A 13,982-nucleotide genomic window follows, 5' to 3' on the forward strand; every position below is an offset into this window, starting at 1 on the left:
TAAGAATTACTGCGGGTTTAATTTAAAGTGTCAATGTAACTAGGGAAACACACACATTAAGCCTCAGGTCCTTTCACCTCCATACAAGTAAGTGGGTAAAAGTGTTCTTCCAAGGGGGTAAAAGTCACGGAGAGGACAGGAGGTAAAGAATGCTTAAGTCAAGTTTATCTGGTATATACCTTTCCAGACACTTTTCAATGAAAATGCACATCTACACACATATTACAATCATAAAAGCTTTGTAGAATCAATAATCATTAAGATCGCAATCACCTAGGTCTAGACCAGCCCCAGTGGAGTGCTTGATATTGGCCACAGTGGGAAGGCTTACGCCACTAAACTTATATTTCCAACACCACAAATCAGGTTGCCCCCACCTACCTAGAGAGCCAGCTGTTAAACATTTATCAGGAAACCGCTGGTCAGCCCTTACTGTGTTTTATGTTGAATTAACAAACTGTGAATAAATTTAAATTGTATCATTATCAGGCCTTATAAAGAAGAAAAGGACTGCTAAAAATGCTAGTGTCTTGTATTTATAATTTCAGAGTTCAGAACTGACACTAAATTTAAAAGTTATGTACTTGGAGAACACGTTGACAAAAAAGGTTCACACTGTCACCAAGAAACTGAACTCCAAGGAGGCAGAGGACAACAAAAGGCCAGGTTGAGGCTGCCTGCTTCTGTTGCCATGAAATACAAATTATTATCTCACCGCTGGAGACTAGAGCTGAAATGGGCCTCAACCCCAAAGGGATGGTCTTCTGTCGTCATCCATTCTGGTAGTAGTAATACTGACCATAGTAGCAAACACTTACATAGCACTTACTCTGTGCCAGCATATGTGTATATTACTCATCTAATCCTCATAACAAGCCTATATGGTAGGTACGATTATCCTCTCCATTTTAAGGAAGAGGACTTTGAGCTATGCCATTTTAAAATAGTGTGCTCAAGTTTATACAGAAAGTAAAAGGCAGCTGGGCTCCATAGTCCGTGGTCCTGACTCCTATGTTATCAGGGAATGTGCCAGCCCACAATTAGTCCATGCAACTTGGACTTTCCACTATCCCAAATCTGTATTTGTGACTACATAGCTCCCGGCTACTCCCACTAACCCCAACGCAAACGACATGCTTAGGACTCCCTTTAGTGTGTTTCTACTTCTCTGCAGGCCTTTACTTTCATCATTTCCTCAGCAAGATATTCTGAACCTTCTATTACAAGGGCTGTCAGATAACAGACATTCTATAAAAATGCCTGAATCATAGAACAGAGTACAGCTGTACCATTTTGTAACCAAAAAGGAGCTTAACAGTTGAGTTGGAAACATTAACATTGTTGGTATAGGCAGAGTGAGTTTCACATCATACATGCTTGGATGAACACAGTTTGAAAACACTGGAATTAAAACTCACTTCATATTTTTCTTGCCAAAAATTCTGTAAGTCTAAAAGAAATACTGTTATTTGGTATCTTGCTACCAAAGACCATCGACAACAAAATGTTTGGAAGGTTAGAGTATTTATAAAAGTATCATGAAACTGAAGAGTATTCGTCTAAGGCTAATTTGATCATTTTAGCTTTTATCAATTTATGAAAGTTCTATCTTTAAATATCCGAGAAGATTTGCTACCCCTGGAAGAGACAAAATGTTGCCTTTCCTAATGAAAAAATGTAATTACAGCAGCTTTTACTTTTGCTTGGCTGTCATACATAGCAGATCTTTTGATTTCTGACTGGGATTACGCAACAATCTACTTAGTATGAAACCAAAAACAAGCACTCCGAATTCAAATCACGCTCATGCATGATTGCAGGGCAAACATGGCTCAGCAGAAAAAGAAGTAACCTAATGGACAGCACATCAGAGGAAGATAATATGCTAAAATCTACGGTGATAACATTCACAGAAGAATGGAAATAATTCACTACAAAATATTATAGATTTAGTACTATTATCTTGAGTGAAGTTTAGAAAGAACCAACATGTACTGTTATCGAGCATATTGCCCATCAGCTAACGGGAATTCTGGTATTTTCATAAAGGCTGGAGTTTTTATTTAATCTAAACACACTAAATAATTTCATATGCTGTGTTGCATACTACTTTTTAGATTTTTATTATTTACTCAGTGAAACATAAATAGCTACTATATAGGTAAACTACTTAAAGCTCTTTCTATTAGATATGATAGTATATCTACATAAAACAAAAATATGGAACTTGAATTTTATATTACTAAAATATCCATCACATCATCAGTTTGGATATAATGTCTACAATATAAATTATTTTATTTATTTATTTTTAAAATATTTATTTATTTTTGAGAGAGAGCGAGAGAGCAAACAAGGTAGGGCCAAGGAGAGATAAGGAGACAGAGAATCAAAGCAGAGTTCAGGCTCCAAGCTGCTCACGCAGTGCTGACGTGGGGCTCAAACTCATACACTGTGAGATCATGACCTGGATGTCAGACACTTAACCGACTGAGCCACCCAGGTGCCCCAACAGGAACTATTTTAAAATGAATTTTAAGGCCTTAAAAAACTAAATAAAATATAAAAATGAGCAAATAGATGAAATCTTATATTTGAAGAGTTTATGTTACAAAAATTAGCCACACCCAACCGAGAGGCAGTAACTGTATAATTATCAGTGCTAAAAATTAAACAAGTTACGGGTGGTCTTTTGTCTTAAATCTTTTTTTATTAAAATGAATGTTCTGGCACTAAAAATATCATCAATCCAATGAGATTTAAAATTCTTCAGAGGATAAATTTAACTCATATCACATGGGGTAAGAAAATCTACCAAAAACATATCTTTTCTGACCTTTCCAATGAGTGGTCACCACACACAAATAATGCGAGACATTATTAGAGTATAGTTAAAGCCGCATTCTCAGCATGTTTTGAGAATTACAAGATATAGTACCTATATTCAAAACTGAAATTTAAAAAAAATGATTTTTTCTTCTGTTTATTCACCTTCTCATAATAAAGTCTTTGACAGTCCTATATTGAAATACACAACTATTAACCGCCAGTTACATTTAGTCTGCAGGTAGAACAGTAATTTAGTAGCCACAATGTATGTCAAAATTAAAATTCTCTTTCTGGAAAAAAGAGGATGTTGCTTCTACATACTGCCTTTGATGGAAGTTGGTTTAAGTTTTTAATCCACTTCCTATTGAGAAAATGATTACCATTTTTTTTTTTAATTTTTTTTTTCAACGTTTATTTATTTTTGCGACAGAGAGAGACAGAGCATGAACGGGGGAGGGGCAGAGAGAGAGGGAGACACAGAATCGGAAACAGGCTCCAGGCTCTGAGCCATCAGCCCAGAGCCTGACGCGGGGCTCGAACTCACGGACCGCGAGATCGTGACCTGGCTGAAGTCGGACGCTTAACCGACTGCGCCACCCAGGCGCCCCGAGAAAATGATTACCATTTTTACAGAGGAAAAATAAAAAGAATACCAGGCTTCAGGCGTGACTAGGGATAATAGCCCCAAAGACCTTAAAATGGCCCAGGTGAATGGAAGCTTAGGGGACACTAAAAGCGTGGCTGCGAAGGCAAGAGAAATATAAGAGAAGAATTAAAGGAAAATACAGGATAAAGGAACAAGGTACAGGCTAAGGAGGAAGTCAATGGGGAATTGAAGATTAATGATGTAGGAGGGAGAAGGGGTGATTTCAAGGAGTAAAGTTCTGAAAAAAACAAGAGCATATGGGATTAAGAGCACTCATGTCCAGTGGTAGCAGAGGAATGGATTAGTACAGATTTAGATAATCTGCAGGCTTGCGGTAGAAACTGAGATAATTTGTGCTTGAGCCCTATAGTTTTTTGTTGGGTTTTTTTTTTTTTGAAAAAAGAGAAAAACAAGGTCTTTTACTGAATAGGGTTGGTAAGGTGTCTTGAGAAGCGAAGCAAAGGCTGGAAACAGTTTAAATTAGCACAGTATTTTTAAGCATGTCTTGTTCTGTAATTCTTATAATCATCTTGTGAGGATAGACAATATTAATTCCATTTTACATATAAAGAAACCTGGACTCTAAGTTATATAGGAAAACTACCTATTAAATGTCGTTTCCACCTATACGTTAAGGATCTCATATTATTTAATTATAATTTCACTTTTTCCAAATGCTTACAGATACAGCTGTGACACTTTTGATCTTATAGCACTTCACAGAATCATGACCTAAGTCATTTCTCTGCCCAGAAGCACTAAACGTCTATCTTCCAATCTCTGTCTTGCTCACGATTCAGGAAAGAAGCAAAGCCTAATTCTTAGAAATGGAGAGAAAAGGCCGTGAGCCTCACATTGTGATCATTTTTGAGCGTGTTTAGTTGCCTACAAGATTTTAGAGTAATACATTCATATTCAAAAGCCCAGTCTTAACAAATATTCCTGCGACAAATCTACATCTACAAAAGTCAGGCATTTCCCAACTGAGTCTTCAAGGATACTTAAGTATACAGATAAAACAGGGAATGGCCAGTAGGGTTAAGATCATGATGACAATTCTGAAAAGAAAGTATACGTAGTCACTAGGTTTCTCCCTTTAAACAGGACAGAAATGGATTTAATATGTCCCTTCATAGGATTCCCAAATCAGAAAGACCCAATTAAAACTGTTAGAGATGCAAAAAACTCCAATTAGTGAGATTCTGTTTCACAGAGACATGGCTTTGCAATTCTGAAACTGCTTTCTGAGCATTCTAGGGTTTGCAAATAAGTCCATATATTGTGGATAATGGGAATTAGGAGTTACAAATTTGGAAAAGGAGAAAAAATAGAATAAATACTGTGTAGTGTAGAATTGGAACTGGGATGTATGGCTAGAGACACACATACACACACATATATATTCATACATAGATGCATATGTGCACACACACATATACACACTCATCTACATACATTCACAAACATACATATACTGATTCTTTCAACTATAACAATCTCAGTCTTAAGATTCATATAATTAACCCTGAAGAAATGGAATTTCACAATTTTTAAAATCTAAATTTAAAAGAAATTGGCTACACAACCTACTGTGTAGAAAGGTGTCATTACAGGAATAACTATCAGGACAAAAGGCTTTTAAATGGAGCAGCAAGGCTATCTTTAAATAGCAAAGAATTTATGTATGCAGCAGTTCTAAAAACAGAAAAAATACAGTATTAATCCCAGTGGCAAATATTCAAATGTGCCCAGCTCAGATCATTTTATTAGTACGATAAACACATTATCTTTCATAAAAGTTGAAAAGATACAAATGCTACGTAGTATTTCACAATGTAACTTATAAAAACCACCGTACCTTACAGTAAAATCATAGGAGCAAGAGGCCAGAACGGAAGCATGAAACGGTGAAAACTACAAAAACAAAACAAAACTTTCGGTGAAAACTACAAAAACAAAACAAAACTTTCTCAAGTTAGCTGTCATTATAACTTGCTGCTTCATAAGGTTATTCCCACAAGCATTACAATAAATTAAAGTTTAGTCAAGACTGTCACTTAAAATTCTGCTTTCCCAAACCTTCCATGCCTTAATTCAAGGCAAAAATCTTCTAGTCTTTTAAGTATCATCTGCAGGAAGAACATTTACTTTTATATTCTCAAAAGAAAAATCATTCTTTAAGCATTTTAGCACTTATTTAGAATAAAATATTCCCAAAGGGTGGCTATTCTGGAAAAACTAAATACATTTCATAATGCCTATCCAAAAATAACTCCTACAAATATAAGGGATTTAAGTATGTGATAGTACAAATATATAATTATATAATTTACCAATGTTACAAACACATATTATGATTGCTATTGGCACAAGTATCAAATAATCATTTAAATGTTAAATAAAAACATCTTTAAAAGAATTTTTATGTTATTCATACATCACAGCTAATGAAAAGGATAACAAGGACAAAAACTGCAAATTTAAAGAGGAATATCTTTTAGACAAATAATCAACATACTTTAACAGGCTTCCCACTATAATTCTATTTCTTCCGTTTTTTTCTCTCCAGTATTTTAATGGTTATATATATAAATAAAACTACTTTCAAATATACTTTATAGTTTACAAAATACTTTCAGAATACGGAGTTTCATTCTCAAAAGCTTTGTGAAGTAAATACTGAAAGTATTTCCCAACTACCAAAACCTGTGTACCATTAAAAACAACATGGCGCTGCATCTCATATGTTGGGTTGCAGCCAAAAAAATTAAAATATTAATTTAACTAAAATTTAGAATTTTTAAAATAGGAATAACCCAATTATTTAAAAGATCAATAAAGTACTTCTTTACCCATAATGTAATAAAACAAAAAATGAAATTGGGAGATGTCACTTAATAAGATGTTTTCCACAGTGACTTAGCAAAACCTACCAATAAAAGCTGGGAAACTAACATAAGCCACCTTATAACCAGGCAAATTTCTTGGGAGTAGCAGAAAAAAATTATCTTTATCTCATCCTCTGCTGTTTGCAGAGTGGAAAATTTTCTATACCCCAAATGTTTGTGAATATCCATACGTATTACCCTGTTAGAGAAAGGAATTAGCCACCTCTCTATAAACTTCAACAAAAATACCAAAAAGCAAATTACCTAGTTAAAAACACATGAAAAGGAATAGTAGAATGGAAATGACAGAATAAAAATACATTTGCAATTAAACTTAAGCACTGATTGGCTACATTGTCCCAATTTATTCAGTAATTATTCAAGTATTTTTAACTAATTTTAGCTTTCATTTTTTATCATCAATTGGCTAACAAAAATATGCACAAAAAGAATCAATATTCCCAACCTCTAAACACCTTTTATATACGCTTCATTGATAATGTTTCTGTTTATGCTCTACCCATAGAAAGATGAACACTTACTTTTACTCTCCTAATAGCGTACGTGTGACCCAGAAGTTCGAATACTGGTTGCCGTATGTTCCGCAGGTCCCAGCCCCTCAAACTACAATCAACTGCCCCCGTCACCAGCAAATTCTGCAAAATGATTCACAAAAAGGTGAGCAGTGCACACGTCAGAACAAGGTGTAGTCTCAAAAGCACTGTGGCATCTCCATTCTACCTTTAGTAGTATCAATAAGGACATAAGGGGTTAAAAATCATGCCTGACAAATGAGCCCACCTTTCTCTTCAGTGTATTCTGAGGCTTCACCAGGTGTTAAAGGGCAAGAGGCCTGCTAACTTAGGAATATGGGGGAAGGGCAAAGGGTACAAATTAGGTTATGTTTTTCTAAATCTAATTCAATCATTGTGCCCCACTCTCATGAGCCATGTCTTAACATAATATCTAATCATAACTGAGACCTTGTGTAAAAAGTGGTGATTGTTCTGTCTAGTCAGGTTTTACCAATCCTTCCATCTAGAGTCCTTGGTGAACTCACAGTTCCTGGGTGAACTGGGGCACGTGCTGGCTCCAGAGTCAGCCCCATCCCATGTCAACCAAAGCAGCAATTCATTGTCTGAATGTGCTGGGTTCCAGTGTAAGCTCATTTGAGGAAAAAATTTCAATGATTTAAAGAAAAAAAAAAAAAAATTAAAAACCTCCAATGTGTATCAGCACCTTTTTTTATTTTTCAACATTTATTTATTTTTGGGACAGAGAGAGACAGAGCATGAACGGGGGAGGGGCAGAGAGAGAGGGAGACACAGAATCGGAAACAGGCTCCAGGCTCTGAGCCATCAGCCCAGAGCCTGACGCGGGGCTCAAACTCACGGACCGCGAGATCGTGACCTGGCTGAAGTCGGACGCTTAACCGACTGCGCCACCCAGGCGCCCCATCAGCACCTTTTTTTAGAATTCCCCAAAGTATAACATATAGTCCACAATTCATTTTCCTATATGGAAAACTCATTTACGATGACAGAAATTTGAACTGCAGTTATCAGCACTAAAATATTTATTTATTTTTTTTTAATTTTTTTTTTCAACTTTTATTTATTTTGGGGACAGAGAGAGACACAGCATGAACGGGGGAGGGGCAGAGAGAGAGGGAGACACAGAAACGGAAACAGGCTCCAGGCTCTGAGCCATCAGCCCGGAGCCTGACGCGGGGCTCGAACTCACGGACCGCGAGATCGTGACCTGGCTGAAGTCGGACGCTTAACCGACTGCGCCACCCAGGCGCCCCTAAAATTTTTACTTAGATCAAGTATTATTATTGAACGTGTACTCCATTTACTTTTAATCTATTTTATTTCTTTTTAAAGAACTCTGCCAATACAATGCCCTCTTAACTTTCATTAATAAATTTAAAACTGAGAAAAAACAGGCGTATGTTTTCTCCATCTGTCACAGTCAACAGACCACTTTAGGACATAAACAGTATATCAATTCATGTTTAATCCACTTCTGTTCTGAATTCGTATGCTCATGTGGTTAACTGAAGCTTTGCAAAAAGGCACAAATGGACACTGTTATTGAAGCATCAAGTTTGGTCAGGCTTATATGGGAAGATGAAACAAAATTGAAAAACTGATGGACTTCCAAACTAAAAATCAAGTTAAAAACAGTTCAGCAGCCTAACCAGCAAAGCGAACAAGAAATAATAGCAGATGATACAAATTGGTGGGGTTAAGAGCAATAAAGGAAAAAAAAAAAATTACATAAATTGTAAAGCAGTGTCCCAAACACGCAAGTAAGGCTGCACTGTTGAACTTTGAGAATTTCTATTTCTTATCGTGCCTGTTTTATGTGCACTTAAATCCAATTAATGCTAATGTGGGTCGCTCACAGTCATCAATAACAAATGAAGAGGGACTGCCTTTAACCTAATGGTCCATAAACACCATCAAAGTCCACACAAACAAGGATAAAATAAAATCTAAAGCATTTCAACATTAGGAAGGGCTCAGCAGCTCAGGACAGATCCAGACAGGGTACCTCATTGTATTTACACCAGTCACAACTCAAAATTTCTGCCTGATGTGCTGGAACCACAATTCTGACTCCTGTTGACTTCACATCCCAGATTCTCAACGTCTGATCACCTGATGAAAGATAAAGACTTGATCACTTTCCATCACACCACTTGGATGCACAGTGACATTGTACTCATGATGATAAATTGAGGAAAAATACACTGTTTTACCGTTAGGATACTGCTGTCTTCTTCTTCTTCTTCTTCTCTCTCTCTCTCTCTCTCTCTCTCTCTCTCTCTCACACACACACACACACACACACACACACACACACACACACGGTTTTTAACTATTATAATGCAAAGGAACTACTAAAAGTGATGAACTACAAAAAGTAATGCGCCATGACAATGTTTTTAGATCTACTCAAAGCAGGAAATCTGAATTTCACACTGACACAAACACAGTGGCAACTAAGAGTGCACTTCTCTTTAGGATAGGAAAAGGCCCTGAAAATCCTCAGCTTCCAGTAAATAACCCTGTAGCACCCTATACCAGCACAATCTATAAAAACAAAATGCTAACAGTTTTACTGTTAAATGTGGGCAGTCTACCAAAATAGAGAAATTTTAAACTTAGCTTTTATGTTTACTACATTTTAATGGGCCAGGCGGAGGTATATTTTCCTCCTTGGAAAAAAACAAGTTGAAAGAATTTAAGGATTATATTTTGCATTTTTACAAAAATGGTTTACATTGCTTAGTTCCACAAAGTTACCCCTGATTAAATGTTTTATATACTGTTTGCCTTCAATTTTTATAAACTATTAGGAAACAACAAAATGACCAGATGAACAAAACTCAGGATCTATACATCTATATCAACAGTAAATTATAAACAATAACTGATGCAAAGAGAAAGCTGGTAAGGCCTGATGAAAGAACACAGTCTATGGTGTGATGGCAGGCAGGTCTTGTATTCCATTAGAAGTTGTGCGACCCGGAACAAGCTATATAGTATCTCAGACCAATTCTTCATTTCCAAAAAAGAAACAGAATGCCTACATGTAGGGCTGTACAAGAATTTAGTGTAATAAAGTGTCTGTAAAGCACTTAGCATGATCTCTAGCACGTAGTAGATATTTTAATATATGGTATACAATAATGCTAAAATTTTAAATTGTCTTTTACTTATATATGTTTTCCTACATTCCCAATTCTAAATCATATGTCATGTATCTAAATATAGCAATTTTAGGCAATGGGCTTTTTTCTGATTTCTTTGGAAGTTGTTTAAGAAATGTAAGAATTGCATTGTTGGTGGTAATGAAAGGTGGAGATTAACAATGGGGGCTCTGGAGTTCTAGGGCTTAATTCTAATCCAGCTCAGTCATTTGCTCCCTGCTGATGTTTTAAAAAAACCAAAATTCAATGTTTATTTATTTTTGAGAGCGACAAAGCACAAGCAGGGGAGGGACAGAGAGAGAGAGACACACAGTACCCGAAACAGGCTCCAGGCTCTGAGCTGTCAGCACAGAGTTGAACTCTTGAACCTCAAGGTCATGACCTGAGCAGAAGTCATCAGACACTTAACCCACTGAACCACCCAGGCGCCCCTCCCTGTTGATGTTTAATCAAATTACTTAACTTCCCTGATTCTCATTTTCCTTACCTGTGATAAAATATTTACTTTATAAAGTTTAAGTGAGATAATGTTTTTAAAAATAAAATCAGAAAATAAACCCATGATTAGAAGTCATTCCCACCCCTATTTATAATAACATGAATAACAGCGAATATTTATTGAGTGTTTACTATATACCAGGTGGTGGTCTAAACATTTTATATGCCTTAACTTTTTAAAAACATAACAAGTGAGATAGAAATTTTGATAATATAAAAAGTAATTTTTGTAGTAATTTACAAATGGGGAAACTGAAGCTCATGGAAGTGAAATAATGCCCGCAAGAGAGCAAGCAATGGAACCAGGATTGGACCAAGAGCCTAGGCAGGCAGGCTCCCCAGCCTGTGTGCACCACACCCACCCTGCACTGCTTCCTAATGCTACTGGAGGGGAACTGCCATATGGCCAATATTGGCTGAATCTTGAGGAATTATTCTTTTAACTTCTATGCTTTTCCAATAAATTGGAGAAAAAACATTTAATCACACACACACAGACACACACAGACACACACAGACACACACACAGACACACACACACACACACACACACACACACACACACACCATTCTACCATATTTGCCCCACGGTTATTTTAGAAATAAAAGTAGTAACACAAATAAAGGTTGAAACCTCTATTGTAGTTTCAATCCCATTCCTCATCGTCCTTGCTCAGAGGTCATCACGATCATGAATTTGGCATCCCTTCAGTCTGTGTTTTTGTAATACTTCCACTATATTTTTATGGATCCACACATATGTATCATTGCTTTGTGTGTGGGCTTTGCAGTTTTTTATTTAAAAATACCATCTTCAGGGGCGCCTGGGTGGCTCAGCTGGTTGGGCGTCCAACTCTTGATTTCAGCTCAGGTCATGACCTCATGGTCATAAGATTGAGCCCTGCGTCGGGCTCTGCACTGGGTGTTGAGCCTGCTTGAGATTCTCTTTCTGTCTCTCCTCCTCCCTCTCCCTTCCCCCCCACCCCCCCATGTGTTCATGCATGCTCTTTCTCTCAAAAAAATTTTTTTCAAATAAATAAAAATAAAATACCATCTTCATACTCTTTTCAAATTTGAGTATAGTTGCCATATTAGTTTCAGCTGTACAACATAGTGATTCAATATCTCTATATGGTATGCTGTGCTCGCCACAGTATAGCTACCAACCTGTCACCACACAATGCCACTATAATACCATTGACTGTATTCCCCGTGCTGTACCTTTTATTTCCATGACTCATTCATTCCGTAACGGGAAGACTGCATGTCCCACTCCCCTTCACCCATTTTGCCCATCGCCCATCCCTCTTCCCATCTTCTTACTTTTCTTTTTTTTAAATGTTTACTTATTTTTGAGAGAGACAGAGACAGAATGCGAGTGGGTTAGGGGCAGAGAGAGCAGGAGACACAGAATCTCAAGCAGGCTCCAGGCTCTGAGCTGTCAGCACAGAGCCCGATGCGGGGCTTGAACTCACGAGCTGTGAGATCATGACCAGAGCTGAAGTCGGATGCCCAACCGACTGAACCACCCGAGCACCCCTTTCTTCTTACTTTAAAAAAGATTGAAAACCACTCTGATAAAAGAAAGGAACTTACATTTTTGGATCTAGGTAAGTATGACGGGGATGGGAAGGAATGATGAGTTTGAAAGTACCAAATGGAAACTGTTCAGAATCGATATAGACTAGAGCTTCAAATATCTTCAGGAGCCCTAGTCATAGTCAATGTCTAGCCACCAGTCAGTAGAATTTGTAAATTCTAAATACCTTTGGTAAAATCATCTTTAGGCTCTCCCTAGCCTTCTGAGTATAAAGCAAGGTGGCGTGGGTATCTAGTGTTTGGACTTCCTAGCAATACACTTCTTATAGGACAAGCATCCTTTTCTCACCATGTGACTCCAGAAAGACCTATGGCTCAACACACCTGACCACCCAGGGACAGGTCCAAGCAAGGCCAGTCATAGTATCTTATTCCCTGTCCTGACCACAGATGACAGGTGAAAGGTAGGTACTTGGGGAAAAATGGCAGTCCCTCTCTTAGGATTCATAGATTATTAAATTGAGGAACTGCTGACGGCCACGTGTCTCACTGTTTGGGGAAAGCCAGCTTGCAGAATGAAGTTAACAAGCAGAGAAAAGTCCAGATTAAAGACAGAAAATATGTACGGGGACTGTTCAAGCATCCCTTCCGTTTCTGGGGTTGCCTTTCAATAAATTCTACAAAGACCTAAGAGAGCTCAAGTTCTAACACCTGTAGGCAAAGGAGACCCCTTACCATCATGGAGGGAGTAAATGGAATCCCCTAAAGCTTCAGTCTGGAAAAAGCCTAGCCCCAGAGAAGAACATTTGGTTGAGCACAAGGCTTCCATTAAAACATAGGAAATACCTAAATGATGTACAGAAGCTTTCAAAAATTTATATTTAATATCAGGCCTGAAACTCTAAAGTCCGCTACAGCTACAACTAAAGCACTGCTGAAAGTTGAATGTGCTGTGTTCATCCTAATAATTACATTTTATGGGTAAGTGAATGGTTTAGAGTACCAAAGCCTTACAGTGAGTGTGGACTAGGCCATCAAGAGGTAACTTATTCTAGCAACATTATAGATGAGTCTCACAAAACATAATGTTGAATGAAAGAAACCTGAAGGAGTAGTATAAGAAGAGGCGAAATGAATCTATGCTATTAGAAGGCAGGACAGTGGTCATCCTGGAATGGGGTAGGGGAGCCTCTCAAAATGTTCTGTTTCTTGATCTGGCTGCTGGTACACAGATGGGCTCACTGTGAAAATTCTTTGTGCCATACACTTAAGATCATGCACTGCTCCATGAGTGTATTATACTCCACTAAAAGATTTAACAAAACAACAAAAAAGACTGGGTGGGTGGCTACTCCCATTTTCTCTGGGACAACATTTTGGTTCCTCACTACTATATGCAAGCAACATTCACGCACACGCAAAAAAAGCCACGGTCTAGAGTGTCCCTTCTTGCAGCTAACCCAAAGGACACAAAAAGATGGAAACCGTTCTGAAGGAGCTAAGAATTCCACTTACTTACTTCATCCTCCTTTGTTTTCCAGGTAGGAGAGACAGCTTCTGGCCAAATGGTACCATGACTCACTCAACCCTTAGCCACCAGGATATCTGTATCTATATTGTTTTGTTTTGTTTTGTTTTAATTGCATTTTCCAGACAACTGGCCTTTCATTGCCAGCCAGACGTTTCCCAGGGCCCTGTGATAGTGCCATGGAACCACCTGAATTACCAGCTGCTCTTATCAGTTGCAGACCCACCACTGGCAGCAGAACCAGTGAGTTTAAGTGCACAGTATGGAGTAGGAAATGCTGCCTATGGCTACGTCTAATTTCAAACTGCATCAGGTAATAGGAAGTTGAGTAAG

General features: G+C 37.7%; 1 protein-coding gene across 1 annotated transcript in view; it reads right to left on the reverse strand.

The window, feature by feature from the left end:
* PEX7 (peroxisomal biogenesis factor 7) overlaps positions 1-13,982 on the reverse strand; it is a 78,566-nt gene that overhangs the window by 39,405 nt on the left and 25,179 nt on the right. The window contains exons 6-8 of the mRNA XM_040449076.1: positions 8,923-9,029; positions 6,906-7,019; positions 5,334-5,389 (exon numbers count right to left, since the gene is read on the reverse strand). Coding sequence (XP_040305010.1) covers positions 5,334-5,389; positions 6,906-7,019; positions 8,923-9,029 — 277 coding nt within the window. The remainder of the gene's footprint in view (positions 1-5,333; positions 5,390-6,905; positions 7,020-8,922; positions 9,030-13,982) is intronic.

The sequence above is a fragment of the Herpailurus yagouaroundi genome, unplaced genomic scaffold (assembly GCF_014898765.1).
Source record: "Herpailurus yagouaroundi ecotype Mexico unplaced genomic scaffold, PumYag 198, whole genome shotgun sequence".
In the NCBI taxonomy this organism is placed as follows: domain Eukaryota; kingdom Metazoa; phylum Chordata; class Mammalia; order Carnivora; family Felidae; genus Herpailurus; species Herpailurus yagouaroundi.